Source organism: Lycorma delicatula, chromosome 3, assembly GCF_047948215.1.
Source record: "Lycorma delicatula isolate Av1 chromosome 3, ASM4794821v1, whole genome shotgun sequence".
In the NCBI taxonomy this organism is placed as follows: domain Eukaryota; kingdom Metazoa; phylum Arthropoda; class Insecta; order Hemiptera; family Fulgoridae; genus Lycorma; species Lycorma delicatula.
Genome location: NC_134457.1, coordinates 79,933,445 through 79,953,724, shown reverse-complemented (window position 1 = coordinate 79,953,724; position 20,280 = coordinate 79,933,445). Strand labels below are relative to the sequence as shown.

The 20,280-nt window shown below is 24.1% G+C and overlaps 1 protein-coding gene across 5 annotated transcripts in view; it reads left to right on the top strand.

Moving 5' to 3' along the window:
* ITP (ion transport peptide) overlaps window positions 1-19,704 on the top strand; it is a 323,605-nt gene extending 303,901 nt beyond the window's left edge. For all 5 annotated transcript variants that reach the window (XM_075360046.1, XM_075360043.1, XM_075360045.1 and 2 more), the window contains exons 2-4: window positions 13,157-13,425; window positions 15,181-15,301; window positions 16,124-19,704. In XM_075360046.1, coding sequence (XP_075216161.1) covers window positions 13,157-13,425; window positions 15,181-15,301 — 390 coding nt within the window. In that variant the 3' untranslated portion in view covers window positions 16,124-19,704. The remainder of the gene's footprint in view (window positions 1-13,156; window positions 13,426-15,180; window positions 15,302-16,123) is intronic.
* The last annotated feature ends 576 nt before the right edge of the window (window positions 19,705-20,280 follow it).

Genomic DNA, 20,280 nt, shown 5'->3' with positions numbered 1-20,280 from the left:
TTATCCAGATTTTTAAGTAAATTAATCGATTATATTCTACTTTTTCCGTGAAATACTTTATTTAGAATCTACTAACTAAAAGCAAAAAAAAAAAAATTAAACTCACGAACATTAGATTTTTTTTATTTCTAAGACTGTTCACATAACTTTAGTTTTTAATATATACAACAAGACTAACGTTATTAAGATTTTTTTAAATCTTTTATAAAAAGAGCAGCTTAGTTAAGAAGACTGGAAACTGGTTAGTCAATAAAATCGTATTAATTTTTGTTTTTGTTTTATACTGTATTGTTAAATTTATTTTAAAAAAACGTTTCAGGTTAATGAAGCAAATAATTTTTTTTTAATCTATTTCATTGATTTAGTCATGAAAAAAATTAATAGCTTAAATTAATAATTTATTGATAATAGCTTAATTCCTTGAAAATGATTTCTTATAAATTATTCATTATTTTTTTTAGATTTAAGGTCAAATATTAAATGCACCTGACTTTTAAACATCAAGATAATTGAACGACTAAATAAGATTTAAGTTATATTCATCATGTTGTCATTCATGGTTAATGTTTATGTATAAATAATAATCACTGTGTGTGCGTGTATATATATATATATATATATATATGTGTGTGTGTTTCTTTTAAGAATCAAAGCTGATCTGCCGGTTGGTACTGGTTTGCAAAGGCCCATGGGACGACTGTCCAACCAGATGTTCTTCTATATTAAAAGACTACGTCGGTGGCCCACCGCCTGATGCAGAATAGTTCAAACGTATATCCAATTAACGTCTTCTTTAGAATTGCATTACATAATAATTCTTTCATACCTTTCATCGTTTTTCTTTCTTTTCATCAATCTATCTTTTTATAAACGTTACAATGAATTAAAAAATGTGCTTGTGAAATTTCTTTATCGTATTTTATACCGATCTATAGGTCAGTTACCTCTTCTGTTAAAAGAAAATAAATACTTCAAAGAATTTTATTTCTAGTTATAAAGAAAAATTTATTACGGAAATTAGTTATTAAAAATTAAGTTTATATTCTAAGAATTTAACAGAAAATTTCTAGTTCATATACAACCAAACATCGCCGATTAATATATAAATCTAAAACAATACGAATTATCTCTCGAGTTAGTTTTTATAAACACTACTTCGTTTTTTATTTACTTGTTTAATATATAAATATTTTTTTTGTTGTCTGAACCACTAAGGACTACGTTTGCATTATAATTTTGAACTTCTTTTATTTTCCCAAAGCAAATATTTTCTTCATTTTTTCACTTGTTTTTCTACGTCGGTCCTCTTTTTTCCTATACTCCTCTTATCCTTCTTCTCTGGAAACGTTTTTGATTAATTTTCTAAATTTGGCTCTATTTAAACAAATTTCTTTGAAGATTTTTAAAGTTTTCAGATTGTTTTCTACTTCTTTAAACCAGCTAGTTTTCTACTGTTATAAATAAAAGTTAAATGTTTTGTTAATCTGTTTTCGCTCATTCTGTATAAATGCCTATAAAAATGTTATCTCCTCCAGATGGTGTCTTTCATTTTTCTGAATTTTTATAAATTTCTATTTCACTTTTTTGTTTACAAATCTCCATGTAAGTTTCCTAATTTGTTTTCCATTTTAAAAAGATCTTTATCCGAAAAATTTTGCAGACAATCAGCACCATATAATACCTCCGGAAGAATAACTGTTTTGTATTGTCGGATTTTAGCGTTATGCGAAAGTGATTTTTTATTATATAAATTTGGTGTTAAGTTAAACGCTAACGCCGTTTTCTGCTTTCGCTCTTTTAGCGATTCCTTTTCTACAGCGTTATTATTTCTTCGAGATATTTAAATTTTGATACTCTTAATTTCCTGAATTTCGACAATTTTTAACGTTTGTAATTTATTTTTTTTTAATCGTTGGAGAACAATTTTTTTTCGAAGGAAATTTGTAAGCCTATCTTATTAGCACATTTCTTTAATTTCTGGACTGTAATTCGAACCTCGTCCATGTCTTTTACAAACATCGCGATATCATCTGCAAAGACTAATAAGGTTGTGTTTTTAAATTGGTTTTTATATCCCATTTTAATATTTTCTGAAATATTTACTTTTTCGAGTTCTTTCTTCCACTCTCTAATTACGTTTTCTAGAGTTCAGTTAAAGAGGTTCGGAGGAAGTCCATCTAATTTAAATTCGCTTTAATTTTTGTTTTAAATAAAGTACGGATTAACCGGATCTAATATTTTATAAATAATATTATTTTGAGATAATTTTTTTTAAATAATTTTTTATAATTGACTAAATGGCCAAAATAGGTCAACAACTGCCGTTTTATTTGAAAACTAAATTTTGGAAGGACTTTAATGATAGTAAGAAGGAAGAGTAAAAAAGAAAAAGGATCTACAGTTAATATGCAATACTACTGCAACATTAATACAATAGACAATAAGCAAACCTAATTCTAAGAATTAAGTAATTCATCAATTGAATTTAACATACCATCAATTAAAAATGTTTTTAATGACTTTTAACCTCTTCAATTTTTTATTCTGGAAGTTTTTGAATTAGTTTAGTCACCACATATGATGTAGGGTTTCATTAAATTACGTTTTCAATACTTATCAATTATTTTACTATAAATAGTAAATTAAATATGTGTTTGTTACTGAAATAGATTATTCATTATCGACAATCGTACAAGCGTGCCAGTCAAATAGGATAGCTAATATTTAATTCTATAATACATAGTTAAAATACGTCATTTGTCCGTCACTGGCTGTAAACAATATGAAGAAAATGTACTTGATTAGTCCTTCATAGATTTACACACACGTGGACACTCATAAATTGTCTTACAGCACTAAAAATTCAATTTATATGCGGGTAGTAAAATTAATAAATTTGTTATTATAATTTATTTTTTATTTGTGAATTAAATAAACGGCTGTAATAGACTACACAAAAATTAATAAATTCTAACATTATAGACATTTTATTTTTTAAGTTCAAAATGATTACTTTGTGTTGATTTTTATTTAGTTCAACGCAGTAAGAAAGTTGGGGAATTTTATATCGACAACAGATATAAAATTAATTAGTAAATTGACTTATTATGCGGGAGGATTCTGCTCTGTCGAAATTCCGCTTAAAATTATTTCCAACAAAATTTGTTTAATTCATATCTCTTAAATATTCTGATTAATTACTTACGAGCTAGTAAATTATTTTAAAAAAATATCAGTGCAAAGGGCAATTGAAGAAGCCCTTGCCCGAAATTAAAAAAAAGAAGAAAATTAGCTGTCTGCAAAAATACATTCTCAGTGAATAAATAAACTGACAAAAAAAAGGAAGCGAATCCCAAAAAAAAATTGATTTCGTTGAATTAAACGGGTAGTTTAGTCACCACATATAATGTAGGGTTTCATTAAAATACGTTTTCAATACTTATCAATTATTTTACTATAAATAGTAAATTAAATATATGTCTGTTACTGAAATAGATTATTTATTATCGACAATCGTAAAAGCGTCAGTCAAATAGTATAGCTAATATTTAATTTTATAATACATAGTTAAAATACGTCATTTGTCCGTCGCTGGCTATAAACAACGTATTAGTAAATTATTAAAAAAGAAATGTCAGTGCAAAGAGCAATTGAAGAAGCCCTTGCTCGAAATTAAAAAAAAGAAAATTAGCTGTCTGCAAAAATACATTCTCAGTGAATAAATTAATTTCGATGAATTAAATGGATAAGGCCCCTTTAATGAATATTTTAAGTGAAGATGAAGTAAATATTTCAGTCAGTTAAAAAAATTCTGTTAACTCTTAGTTTTTAGTTTATAACTGTAACTGTAGGAAAAAGTGTAAGCTATCCGAAACAATGAGCTAATACTTTCTCATTTTTTTATTTAAAACAAATATATATATATATGTAAATTAGAATTTATCAGAACCAAAAACATAGTAGCCTAAAACAATAAACATATAATGTAAGAAACAATGCTACAAAGAAAAAAAATCACTTTTTTTAACACTGTAAAATAAAAATTATAATTATATAGGTTTTATAAAACAACAATATTTAAACATCTGGTACTCGTTAATGTATTATAAATTTTCAGTTCGGGTAGTTAAGCGATTTAATTATTAATTTGGTTGTTAATTCAATTTTTATACTGGAAGCTTTTTTTTAATATAATATGTAGCGAAACTAATTGAGATGCAAAATTATATTTTTTTATGATCTACTATTATAAATAAATTTATCAAAAAAAAATGAATTTTTCGCCGAATTAATTTTAAATAATGTGTTTCGCGTTTTAAGCAGACGGCCTGGCGGCAAGTAGACATAAAAATGGAGATACAAAGAGATACAATAAGAAGGATAAAATAAGAGAGAACGAGAAAGGTTTAGTAAATAGAAAAAGACAGAACTATATAAATACAAACGAGTCGCGAATAATCAAACCGGGTGGTCGAAATTAGCATATTATTGCCAGAAGGCTTATTAATAAATTTATGCTTCCACTAATACAAACTGGACGAAGTGAAGCACAGGTGGCCAAAGAAGCGGTCAGTACAAGGACTACCGCCCTAATTGCTCGTATTAATAATTTTTATAAACTAGATTTAATCCGTTCACTTAAAGGATTATTTATATGTATATAATGCAAGTTGTAAAAGAAAATTACACACTTCTGAATTATTTTGTAAAGTACCTGAGCAGCAATAAAGAGAAAAAAAATTATAACTTCTTTATAAAATTGTCTTGTTAGATTTGCTCTTAAAAAATTACGGTAAATTTTTTACAAGACTATAATGATTATATAATAATTTTAAAAAAAAATAAAAAAACAAAAATTAAATTACGAAATTATTTTAAATAATCCGGAAACAATATTTCTTTTCTTTTTGTTTTAAATAGGTCATTGAACTTAACAGCAAATAGTAAAATGTTAATAAATTTTATAAATATTTGATTTATGCTACAAAAAAGTAATTTTATTATGTACAGATTGAAACAGGAACCAGAACCATTCTTTTTACATTAATGTCTTGAGATGGTACATATATATTTGTATGTATATATATTTTTAAATAAAACATATAAAACAAACTTTATATGTTTATTATATGTTCTAAAAGAAGTAGACATCTCGTCAAAATATTCAACATGATAATAAATAAAAACAATAGGTGAATAGAATTTAATAGATATACTTATGTATATCTATTAAAATTATTATAAATTTAAAATTACAATAATCTAAAATTCTTTATATAAACTTTCACCGAATTATAACTTCAAGAATAAACTTTTTGATCAATGTAAATTTTTTACGACAAAAATATCTGATTATAATAATTTATAATTATAATTTATAAAATAACAATTATTTAATTAATATAAGTCCTTTTTGGGTTCTACTTTATAAGAAATTGAAATATCATGTATATTTTAAAAAAAACGCAGTTATTAAATCAAATATATTAAAACCGGTAATATGTATATACATGTTACTTAACCGTAGTAATTGCAGATGAACTGGCAGAGATATCAACTGTTACGAAAAATGACACTGCTGTTCTCAAAAATATTAAGAATTTTTCAAGCCAAATTAAACAGGGAAATGATTTTTCCATCGATTTTTCTTTACAGAGTCAAATATATTGTTGTATATGTCATTGTCCCAATTCCAACGAAAAGCATCGTTACTTTCAATAAAAGCATTTCAAAGTATTTCCGTTTATAAGTGTTTTAAATGGTTCACATAATTAATTTTTTACTAAAACTCGGTTATAAAATTGATTGGGATAGATAATTCAAAGCAAAAAAAATATTTTATTATTTTTGTAAAAAACTATTACACTCGCAATAGATTATCAGATTAAATTTTTATAAATTTTTCAAATTTGCTATGGATGCTTTGAATTAAAGTTCAAATCTCTATTCTCGTTCACGTACAAGTAAAACTACTATACATTTCTATTTTTAATAATTAAAATTACATTTCCTAATTTTTTTTTTTAATATCAATTAAATATCATTTAGTATCAAATTTATTAAATCGTAAGATGATTTTGAAATGAAGAAGGGATTTCCTGATTTTTTTTATAATTGTACAATTGTTATTCTATTGCGTATTCATTCATTCATCATCATCATCTTTTCTGTCTCTTCTTCCTCCACAATGTTTAACTCAAATATCTAATGTTCTAATAACAAATGAAAGTAATTGTGTCGGCTAATTGCACTTATGACCTTGTTTTATGAGTCTTCTCTATAATACAAAGTCCACTATTTAATTGACAAGTAGTAGCTAAAAAGCAACAGTCAACAGTTTTCTTTTTATGGTAATAACTTTTTAAATATAAAATAAAATAATATTTAATAATACTAATAAAAAAAATATCAAGCAACAATAATGTAACGTATTTTATACGAGATTGTTTTTCTAAATAAATCGATTTCATGAATAATTTGTTTTAATTCCATCAAGCAATTAAAAAATTCGTAAAAAATAATAAAATTAGGTTATTTTAATTTTAACAAAAAGAAAAAGATTTAAAAAATGTTGACCAAATTTCATAACCTTTTATTTCAAGATAGCCTTTAAATAAATATCAAAATAAGAACAAAACAAGGCTAATTTAGTGTTACATTAATTGCTCAGATTAATAAAAAGGAAAAGAAGACAACAAAACAAGAATTATATAATAATGCATAAAAATTGTGAAATATTTATTTTTAAAACATTGTCCTTCAAAATTACAAAAAAAGCCTTGTTATACCCATATATATAAGTTATACAAAAATTACGTCATACTGAAAATAATGTAAGTATTACGTTAAAAAGCTCAAGATGTTGTCAAACTTGTAACATATATAATAAATTATCCGAGTAATAAAAAAAGTGTTATGTTTAAAAAAAAATAAGCTAGAAGCTAAACAAATAAAAAGAACACTAATCCTGCAGCAGCCTTTATCTTTTTTTTTTTTTAAAGTAAAAAAATTATTTTCTTTCTAGACGTTTTTAATGATATAATAAAATATTTAAATCCCCCTTTTATATTTTTATATATTTTAAGGTAAAGTTTTTTCCAGATAAAACACAACTTAAATAAGTATAATGCTTTTTAGTATATTATATTCAATAATAATGTAATATTTACATTATACAACATTTTTCAATGATTATAATTTAGTAGTTTGGTGATTGAACTTTCAAATTTTAGTGATAAAAAAAATATATGAAATAAAAGAAAAATTTTGACTACAATAATAATTGGGTATATATTAATAAAAATTTAATGAATAATAAACTGCTAAACATAAAAAAATTGAACTTCTAACCTTCGCCTAGATGATATAAGAGATGAATGTCAAGGTTTATTCATGTTTTTGTAATTATTCAAGAAATTTGGAACTCCCTACAGTGTCATGAATAATAACAGGTATTTATCAATATCGATTATTTTTTATATTAATTTCTGTATTAAACCACGATTTTTTTTTAACCTATTGAAATATGTTCAGTAGGAAGTCTGTTAGTATTATCTTAAAAATAACATGGAAAAACAAAATAAATAATAATTATCTTACTAGATGATACTTTAGGTTAAAGTGCCATAATATATGGGTCTGCTACAGTTCCTAATTAAACTAAATCTTAAACAGTAATACCTAATCAAATTTAGCGATTAATAAGTCTTATTGTAATTTACAGTTAAATAAATGGTTGACGCTGCTGTCAAAAAAAAAATGTTTTTGTATAAAACGAATTATTATAACATATACGCGCGCGCGTAGTAAAAAATAACATTTCATTCAAGAACTTATCAAAAATGTTCAAGATTACAAAAATAAAATTTTGCAATTAAATTTATTTATTCATAATAATATCAGGTTGACGCCCAGTTACATAATACAATACGGAAAATAGTGCTAAATAGACGAGTGACATTTTTTTCATATACTCATAAATAATAACGCATTAATCGACTACATTCCTTACAATCATTCTATGAAAAATAAAAACACATCTTTTAAAACTTTTCAACCGTTTTACAGAATTTTTACGACTATTACAAACTAAAGAATTCTTGATTCGCGTAATTTATTCCAACAACACATTATTAACATATAAATGTCAAAATAATTCAACATCCTATTCAGTACGTCCGTTTGAATTCGAACGATCTAGAAATTAATCACACGTTACGTTAACTATTACTTATGGTCTCTCGGAATACATTAAGTACGTAGCTTAAAGAAATGATAAACTACTCTAAGCCGACTAGATGACAGCTAAAATAGAAGAGTACTATATTATCACAGTTGTGAAAGATTTTGAAAGCTTTCAGCACCCACAAAGGAAATGCCGCGTAAATAATTGTATCGGGCGTGGCTCACGAAGAAATATATTAAGTCATCTCTATAAATAGAAACGCATCATTGCCATTCTTTGTTGCTGTTAGGCCAGCGGCGGTCGGCAGTGGTGAGCAGGTTTCTTTGGCGGTTGTCCTGGCAGGTAGACAAACAATCGGATCGGATTCGATGGGATGGACGCTATATCTCGGTACTGGTTTTAGCCTTTTAGCGCACAGGTTTCTTTCCATTCATCTTTTTATCCCACCGATTCCCAGAGGCCGACAACTTGCTCCCAGTAATTTATGTTTTAAATTAATTTCGCAACTCATGAACCAGTTTTTTTTTCTCTTATAATTCTTTTAAGTAGCTGAACGCTCACAGCCGCTGGCTTGTAAAGAATTATAATAATACATCATTAATATACTTAATCTTTTTAAATTTTTTTTATAGGAAAAACTGAAATATTATTTATATTCTGATTTCTAAAGTTGGTAAACCGATAAATAAAATTAACTACAGTATAATTCATAACATAAAGGCAAATAACATAATAAAATTAATTGCGTTAATGAGCAGCATATATTTATTACAGAAACTTTTATATCTAGTTATGAACATTTAAGAAATATTTAAAAGGAACATTATAATTTGAAAAAAAACTGTATTTTACCTAAATATCACTCATTATAATAAATACAAAAAAGTTATAATTGACAAAAAAAAATTGCTAAAAGAAAAATTACGATCTCCTAATTGATGATGAGATGATGCGATTTTAATTTACTAAAGATAGATAAAAAAGCATTAAAGATGACCTTTAAAACAGAGATACTAATTCAGAAATAAAAGTTAGTTAAGTGTTAGTCGGCTTAGTCATAACCAAACTGATGTTAAAAAAGAAAGTATAAAATATCCATAACCTTTCTGCTCATCCAATCAAAGTAAATGGCAAATAAACAAAATGTAAAAAAAAATCTGTAATGACGAAACACTGTTCTGATTCAAGAGATCTTTAAGTAAATAAAATTACTTCAGTCAATATCTGTTCTTGATTTCGCTAAAGCATTGAAAAGTCGGACGCTGGTTTGATACGATCTTCAAGGTCAACTAACTAACCTGTATTTACAGACGTCTGGTCAGACAGTCGTCAATAGTGGGCGATAAAAAACTTATTTAAAATTATTATGTTCTGTCTGGACCTTGCTGGTTTAAGATACATTATGGCTGGATTTTTTTTTTCAAATTGTGATTAAAAATTTCTTTTGTCATCCTCAATTGCCAATTGTTAAATTTTGAAACAGAAAATAAATAAACAAATGTAGTACTAATTAACTACAGCGAATCATTCATTCGGTAAATATTATACAAATAAGTTAATAAAAAGAGAATAAAACTGCATAGTAATGTGTAATTAAGAAGAAAAAAATATATAAAAAATTCATTCTACAGTTTGCAGTACAACTCATTAAATTTGTTAGTATCTAATAACAAAGAACTAAGATGAGAATAAAAAATTTGATAAAGCAGCATTTGACAATAATTCAATAAGAACTTATCTACTAGAATATTTTTTACCTTATTTTTAAGAAATTTCCAAATTAGTTTTTAATATATATATATATATATATAAATATAATTTCATTCAGTATGGTATATGTAACCATACATTTTATAGATCACATTATGATTAATTAAATAGTATTGTTCTATGGGGAAAAAAGGAACTGCCTCTGAAAAACATTTTGGAAAACCACAAAAGATATAATCTTAGAGCATCAAATATAATGTTAATTAGAAAATAGTAACAAGATTTAAGTTAACATTAATATTTTAAAATAATACTTATCCAAAATAATGTTAAATATTTGAAAATAATAAATAAATAAAATAGTTTGGAAAGCACTGAAATTATTTGATTACATATTATTAATTTATGCTAAATGAAGATTCAGATAGTTTATTCTTTTTTTAATCCAGTAATCAAAAAATAACACTGTTTTCATAAAAGAAAATCGTTTAGTTTAGTTTAAAAAAAATTGGTGGCTAGATTTTTTTAAATGAGTCAGTATTTTACAAAAAATTTGGCGATTCACAATATGGCTCTGAGTTACATTTTCTGGCAATATTATTTATACATAAAAATATTTTCAAATTACTTGAAAAAAACAGAAATATCTACACTTTTTTAAAGTAGTTATCCAAGGAATACTCAAAAAAAAACAATTATAAAAATATTGCAATTGGTATATTGTGTATGTATTTTAAGTTGCTGACCAGACATGAGATGCAAGTCAACCATGAAACAAACCTTGAGATAAAAAGCATCTCAAGTCCATGCCATCTTGATTGAGTCGATCATACTGTCGCTCATCACATGTTAAACCTAGTGAAATGCAGGTGTTCAGTTCTACAAGCAGCATCTTTGCTTGAGAGATAGTGAAATGCGGTAATGAAAATCATTACACATAAGAGAAATAAATTTTCGCATGTATTACATCCAACAAAAATCTAAGCAAGATTGCAACAGATAGTGTAAAGCAACAAATTAATCTACCTCTTCTCCTGAGAAAGAGGTATAAATAATATTTTATAAAACTGTAAAAAATTTAAGAAATGAACTATTTAAAAATATAGAAAAACATTATGATAGTTTGAAATTTATTAAGTTAATCTTAAGAAGTACTTACAAGGAAAATGTTATTAAACATAAAATGTTGAAAATTTAAAAAAAGTTTTTCAATAACTTACGATTTAAAAATATATGTTTTAAATTATTCTTTTTAATTTAATCAGGTTTGACTAGGAACTAAATACATAGGAACCATAAAATTACACATTTATTCATTAACCAATTCTATTATACCTGTAAAATAAATATATACATGTATGTATCTGTTATAAAGAAAACTTTGAGGTACTGTAAAAAGATAAAGAAAACTCTTACTAAAAAGATTAAAAAATAAGCCAAGGTTACATACAAACTACTTCTAATAATGCGAGACCAATAAAAAATAAATTAACAATCTTAAGCACCCAAGCAAATAAACATCTAAATGCGTCATCATGAAATTCCCATTTTTAATGCAACAGAAGCAATAATAATGCTGGTAGACCGGATTGGAATGTCTATTATAATTATTAATTCTTGCCAGTTTAACTTCATTCAACTTTTAAAAAAATCTGTGTATAATACTTTTGAACATCTCTTTTTTATTTCTGATAATTATTTTTTTTTTTATATTAAATAGTAGTTTACTGTGAAAAGGAATAAAAAATTAATAAACAATTACAAATATAAATTACTTACACATTACAAAAACTGCATCAGTATACAATAATATTATAAAGGTTAGGAATAAATGCGTAATAATAGACAAACGCACTGATAACAGACAACAAACAAATTTGTACATTATCATTAACTACTAAATTTACATATGGTGTTTTATATTAAAAGAAGAAAAAATTTCTAGTACTTTAATAATCTAAAACATCTATAAAGAAATATTTAAAGTAATTTTTACCTTATCTATGTCAGGTATCATAATTGGGAACGTTCTTGGTGACTTAAAGTAAGGTTATAATCACTTCTACAATCACTTCAAATATTCTTAAGAATAACAAGCACCCCATGTCAAGTTTACTAGGGAAAGTGAATAACAATGTGGTCTTCTTCGCACAGGCAAATAAACTGTTTTACATCATACAAATTTCCCCAAAATTTAACCGGTATTCAGTTCAACAAATGATATGCTCACTGTGTTCACCATATGAACTGATGATTGTAAATTAAACAAATTACTCTTAAGGAAACCAATTTTGACTGATAGAAAAACTGTAATGTATAATGTAAACCAAAAATTTAATTTGTACCTCCATCTGTTGAGGAACTCTATAGAATAAATATAAGTAAAGGAAATAGGTTCATAAATACAAATCATAAATTACAATATTATTTATACAATAAATGAATTGTTCTGATTAAATAATAGAAAAACCTAATGTTGCATAATACTTCTAACTGAATAAACACACTAATAGTTTTGCAATAATTATCTAAGCTGTAATATATATATTACTTATTATTATTATTATTATATAATATTATATATTACACACAAGAAAATAACTCATTACAGCCCATCATTCTAAACAAACAAAACACTCTTAGAGGGACACTTCTAAAACCAGTTAACAAAAATATGATAATTGTTTCATCAAATATTAAAAATAAACATAATAGAGGTCAAACTAGGTTTTAAGTAACAGCACGTGCATAAACACATATGCACAAGTACACACACACACACACACACACACACACACAATAATGTGTAAATATTAAAAAAAAATAAATATTGTAAGAATTAAAATAATTATAATGTCCACAATTTAATTTTTTTTACTTTTGAACTGTAAACAGTTCAAACAGTAAAATGGTTGGGTTTTCTTTTTACATAAAAGAAAACCCAACCATTTTACTGTTACTAATTTTTACTGCTACTAATTTCAGATATACCTGTATTATTTCATTTATAAATTTTGTTGTACGTTTCACAAACAAGATGCCCTGTAAGTAACAAATATTCAAGAACTATTTCTGACTGATTTTCAAACACGGTACAATCAATAAAAAAGTAGCGATAAATTTTTTTAAAAGTATTTAAATAATACTCATTATAAACAATATGGTGTCATGTAATAAAGTTGCCGACATGTACTTCTTAATAATATTTTTAAGTAATGCTTTCTAAAAAATTATTTACAACTATGTTTTTATTTGTTACAGATGCTTCTATGGTCTCGCATTCTGGCGAGCTTGATGGTTGCGTCCACTCTATCTACCTGTCTTTTGGCGAGTCCAACAATGAGGGAGCCAAGACAAACGATGGATGGAGATGTGGATGCGAATGGCGTTTCACATTCTATAACGAAAAGATCATTCTTCGATCTCAAGTGCAAAGGTGTCTATGACAGAAGTATTTTTGCACGTTTAGACCGAATCTGCGAGGACTGTTATAACTTATTTAGAGAACATTCACTGCATTCATTATGCAGGTAAGTTATTTTAATAAGTAACACTATTATACGTATGTTTTATAAATATTTATGAATGTATGACGCTTAAACCGGTCTACATTAATCTACAGAACATAAATGTAAAAATATAACATGAATATTCATAATGATCCTTATAGTTAGGCTTACAATACAGTTATGAAATACAGTTAACTAATACTTAAAAAAAACTACTTCATATATTAAGCTGATTAATAAACTTTTCATAAACATTATAAATTTCAAGTAAATCAATTTGAATATTTACAATTTGCTACAATATTATAAAAGATATTGTACATAATAAAAAGTAAAACTTATGAAAAAAATCAGTACAATTCTGAAACCAATAGCATATTTTTTTTCTTTTTGTTAAATGAGTTTACTCTCAACACTATAAAATTTTACAGGAAAAAGCCTATTACATGAGAATATAGTGAAAATAAATTATTACACCTGATGAATACTGAACAGCAAAGTAAAAATGTATCAATATTTGAGAAATTAAAGTTAACATTTACTTAAAATAAAATGAGAAAATACACAAACTGATAATTTACCCTATTTCTTATTGTAACTTACAATTAATAACATAAGAAGTTCTAATATAAAGCTGATCTTGACACCAATTATAGTTTGCTGCTTCTTGATATTTTTTTCATTTCTTTTTATTTTTTCTGCGATACATTTTTCAAGATACTCATTCTCTTTAATTATTTCTCTAAGTGTTATTTTCATAGTACCTTTTCTAATCAGAGTAAATGAATAAAAAAATTTATCCTGTCCTGTAAACTATATCTATCAGCTCTCTCTTCAGTATTAAAAATATTAAGAAAAATTATACTATTTTTTTGGTTCAAAACGCTTTTTTTTCTTCAAGATAAATCTCGCCAATCTTATTTTTCTATTAAGGTACTAATCCATATTTTTAAAATTTTCTTATGTATGATTGCCAGAAATGATTATGATAAAAATGAACCAAATTGATAATATAAAAAGCTTCTTCACTAAAATCAAAATGCTTTTAACTATTAGTAAATATTTATTGAAATCGGGTTTTAGCTTTATTACTACAAGCTGTCTTAGGTAAAAAAGACACAATGTGGTTGTGGTGAAAAGTTTTATTAAATCTGAAGGTTCTATTCATTTAACAAACTCTTCTGATCCCTAAGGTGGAGTGGATAGTCTCTTTACCTTTCATCCAGAAGGTTATGGGATCAAATCTTAATCAGGATTGACATGTTTTTAAATACTAGAAAAACGAATTTCTTATTTATGATAAAAAAAAAAGAATAATAAACTGTAATTGGGCAGTCAACCTGTAAATTGTTAAGGCTATATAAATTTATATAATTATACAGTCGTTTCAGTATTCTATAAAAAATAATTATTTTTTTATACATTCAATAATTTATACTTCTAAAGAAGCATGCACAGCATGAACAGAGTAGTACGTTTCAGACATTAAGCTATCATGAGACAAACATTACAAAAGAATTTCATAAAATATTTTTGGAATTCATAAATAAATATTTAGATTCAGCAACATATTATCTAATATTTTAAAGGCAGATAATATAATAATCAAAACCACTGATTTACAAATACATTTACAAATACTACGTGCACTGTCAATTGAAATATTTAAATATATACATATACAAATACGTACAGTATCATTCATCAGACAAAAGTCTATTTTGTTAAATATATATACATAAATAAACAAAAATACCTTATATTATTATTTTTCAGGAAAGATTGTTTTACATCGGACTACTTCAAAGGTTGCATAGATGTTCTACTTCTACAAGATGAATTGCAAGACATCCAATCATGGATAAAAACAATACATGGGGCTGATCCAAATGTTTAGGTATTTTTTGTTGATTTTATTTTTTGTTTCAAATTTATTTTCTTTCAATTTATGTTTTATTTACTTTTATGTTTATTACAAGTAACATTAAACACAACTACGATAAAAATAAAACTTATTAAATTAAAATCAAAAGTATAAAAACAATTATTACAATATAGAACAATTATAAATTAATCAATTTATTATTTTTTTTTATACATTACTACATGTCAAAATTACTTTTAATACTAAAAGTATGCTAACATAACAATAAACTTAATAATAATAACAATAATAACTTTTCATTGGTTTCCGGTTAAGAGTAACCATTTTTTTCTACTGGTTTGTTTTTTAATAAAAAAGTCATAATATGTACAACATAATACAAAATTCAAAAGTTAAAAACTTATCATGGCATTATAAACCAAAACAAATTTACATTACACTTCATTTTTTTATGGTTTTTCATGCTCATTATTTTTTTTAATTATTTCTGTTCTGGATTATTTTTATAATAATCTTTTTTTTATTTTTATAATTTCATTTATATTTCTTTACTTAATTAAAAAAAAAAATTATATCAGCCCAAATAATTTTTGATGGGTGTTATTTTACAGGACACTACTGCATTTATTATTTTTATAATTTATTTTCTAAACACCCCAAAATATTTTTGATGGGTACAATGAATTTCCTATTTATCGAAAAAATATATATTTGTTATTATATTTCATAAACATATTTATTTATATGTCTTTTATTTTTTTCTTAAAATTTTTATTTTATAATTTGTAACAGATTATTAATTTATTAATAAAATGATATTTTTATGTTTTACAGATCTGAATGCTTTAGTAGCCCATATTTTAATGGCTGCTTAGAAGCTCTCCTCTTAAAAGATGAAGAGAATAAATTCAATAAGATGGTTGAGTTGTTAGGGAAGAAATAATAACTTAACCATCTAACCCATTCTAGTCGAAGTATGAACATCATTACCGAGTGATGGACAATAAGTTTATGAAACTGTACAGTGAAAAGAAAAATTGTGGTTTATCTTATTTATTTTTAGCTTTAGGATTTATGTTTATACGTATATTTTTTATATTTTTTTTAAATCGTTGGGTATTTATTTTTTAATCGGGTACATTTACTTTTTAATAAGTTATGGGTGCTGATATGTGTGTAAGTTACACGAGTGGTTTACATAACATAATGCATCGAATCAAAATTAAAACATTAATTATATAATATTTCACACAGACAAATAAAAATTTTTTTTTTAAATGCATTATCATAATATTAAATTAAAAATGCCGTAAAAGCATTAAAACTAACGATTATTATACGTTAAGAAAAAATAACTAAGATTGAATTTATTTAGTTTTATCTGAGTTATATTACTTAACAGTTTTAACATGGAAGTATACGAATGATAACACAAAGAGAAAATAAATATTATTTGAATTTAATATTTTTTAATGTATAAAAATTATATTTAAATATGTACAATATAGAAAAATGATTAGAATAACACTGTATAGTTTGTATTTTGTTGTAAAGTTATTATTTTATTTATTTTACAATTCACAATCATTCCATATTGTGGGAACTGTATCAGTATTTTTATTAATTTAATGTACACAGATTTTATTAAAAGTATTCAGTTATTTAGTACATTACTTTAGTGTAAGTTTTTTTTCAAACTGAGACAAAGTACAATTATTATTAATATTATTGTTATTATTATTATTTTTATTGTTTATATTTTTAGTGTATGATATAATAAAAAAAGAAAAAAATATTTATATTAGTTTTGAGAAGCATTCTTTTTATTTATTATTTTTTATTCACCCCTAAGTATACACATTATTGCCAGTTCATCATCAATTATTCATCATGTATTATTTATTGCATTTTATTTAAAATAAATTATATTCATTTTGTAAAAGTAGAATAACATTTTACAAATAGCTTTCATTTTCAATATATTTATTTTAATTTTTAATAAATGTTTTCAATTAAGATTATAATGTACTTTATTTTGTTAAAAAGTAAGTAGTTATAATAATTATTTAACCATATTAACTATTTCAATAAGTTCACATATACATATCAAAATAAATTATTTATACATTTAAAATTATTATCTGATTGTTTTTGTTTAAAATATATATTATTGTTTATTTTCTTGTTTTTACTATATGATAAAAAATATATATGTGAACTAAATTAAAATATTCTTCATGCCCCTAAACAAAAAAGTATGTATATGAATAATTTATAGAAATTAATGTTAAATTCCTGAAATGTTTAAACATCTAAATCTTGATTAAGCCAGAAACTGGATAAAGCTTAGATTGCTGTAGTAATATTTACTTTGCCTTACGCTATATTTAGTTAAAGCAAAAAAAAAAATTTGTACAAGACTTGTTAGACGTACAAGATCATACAAATTTACATACATCTTCCTATGTAATTAGACTGAGCATAATGTATAGGATTGAGAAACATGTATTGATGTTTAGAACTGATCTGTTTATAACTCCAGTTTCTTATTTTTATGCTCTTCCTTTTTAATAAAAGTTAAATGTTATCTTTTATAAAAAAAAAATAATAAATAATTTTTATTTTATTCTTTAAACTTAAAATTCTATTAAGGTAATGCTCAATTTCCTATTGAGCATGATTTCCTAAGATTTTTAATGATCCAAATCTCTACAGATTAGATTATTTTTAATCCTATTTATTTGTTTATTTTCTTACCCACATTTCCCATGTTTTTTTTGTGTTTTAGATATCTGGATTTGGCTGATTGTAATGGTAAAATGTCACTCTTGATGTCAAACTTATAGAGAAAGTTTTTATTTTAATCCTCATAAGTATTATCCAGATAAATTTGTAGAATATAAAAACATAAATAAATCTTTTTATCCTTTTTGTCTTATTTTATTGGTAGTATTTTACTATAAAATATAAACAATGGTATTTTTATACATAAATATATTTTATGTTAAAAAAGACTGATTTTGGTATTTTACATAAATTAAGTAAACATTTTTTTATATACTTTTCATCCAAAAATGATAATAGTAAGATTACCAATAACCTACATAAAGCTTGGATAAAACCCATTTCTTCTTGCTTAATCTAAATATTTAGAGGAGTCAGTATTACCTGGGTAATATGCTAAATTTATCCAGTTTTTTGCTTTATTGCATATTTATCATATGCTCATATTTTTATAATTTTCACTTAAACGTTATATTACAAATAACATACATATTTATTTTTTGTAGTCACAGAATTTTATAAATCAAGCTTAATTAATGGAAATACATTTAAAAAACAAAAAGGAAATAATTTTTATAGTATTTAAAAAATATATATTTACTTATACAAAATATTTCTTACAGAAAGTATTATGATTTTGCCTTTTATTGTAAACCATTATATTTTATATAATAACAATATTTATTATTATTAGGTTAATTGATGATATGGATCAAAAGAAAAAAAATCAATAAAGAACAATTACTTTTTATGCCAATTAAGACTTAATCAATTTTAATATTTATGATAAATTTTCTTACAGTACCTTTAGAATTAAAGTCAATCTATAACATAAAGTGCCCATTAAAATTAAATTAATATTGTGATATTTGGTTTACATAAATTAGAAGAATTTTTCTAGAGTAAAAAAAATTTGTTAAATTTGATGATATTTTTATAAAAAAAATATGGCTTTAATATAAAATTATAACTTAATGTAAAATAAATAATTTTTTTACAAATAAAATACATTTATTTTGTTAAAATGTAAAGTTATATATAAAAAATTTAATATCTAAAATGTTACCTGAATCATAATTACTTTCATTTCAATTACACATTATTATAAATTAAATAATCTATTATTTTTTTTAATTTATTTAACGTTTAAATACAATTGCTACTTTTATCGATTAATATTCATGTGTAAATATAATATGTTTTCATCACATTAATTTATTAATTAATTATAATGTATATTTAGGTAGCATTGCATACCTTGTTTATAATACATACTGTATTATAATATAATGAAGAATAAGTTGTACAGTTTTATTTAAGAATAATTTTAAGTTATGTTAATTGCAGTTTATAAATAATTTATTTCTTATGTATGTTTGTAAATAATTACTGAAAAAACATAATAAAAATTGTAATGGAACATTATAAAAAAAATTATGAAAAAACAGTTTTTAAAAGAGTGATGTACATGGTTAAATTAAGAATATTTGCACAGTATTAAATAAACTGGTGAATGTTATTATTTAAAAATATTTTAATTGTAAAAAAAAATACAAAACAAGAACCAGTGAATTCTAAATTTACCTACAATTTTTGAATGAATAAAGTTGATATTTTATGACAGCAGATAATTTTATGCCTCAATGTTTTTCAAACCACCTTATCATTAATGTTTTTTTTTTTTAAAAAGGAGTACTTATGATATCACAATATAAACTGAATCATCATTTATATAAAAAAAAATCTTCTGTTTCAGTAAAATAACAAATAATTCAGAACATACACAGAAACATGGTGCACATTTAAAGGATTTTTTAAGATATGGACGATTTTTATTTTTAGTAAGGCAATTTCATTTACATAGACACAAAAATCTGGCTATTAATTAATAAAAACTGATCCAACAATTTAGTTTTAAGGTAGATTATTTTCATATGAACTGGGAAAATTTGCACTGAGATGGACATACCCAAACAATTGTTTCTGTGAAACACAATAGGGTCTATGTGCAAGAGTAGATGTTCTGCAACACTTTATTGGTCATCATTTCTATAGTGATGACTATTTTACCTTTCTTGAATATTATGTACTCGTATATTTTATTGTGGTAGAAAATTATATTAATAGAAAATTTTATTATGGTAGAAATGGCTTGATGTTTAGCTCATTGAAGAAAGGAGTGTGTTTAAGCTTAAGAACGATTCAGA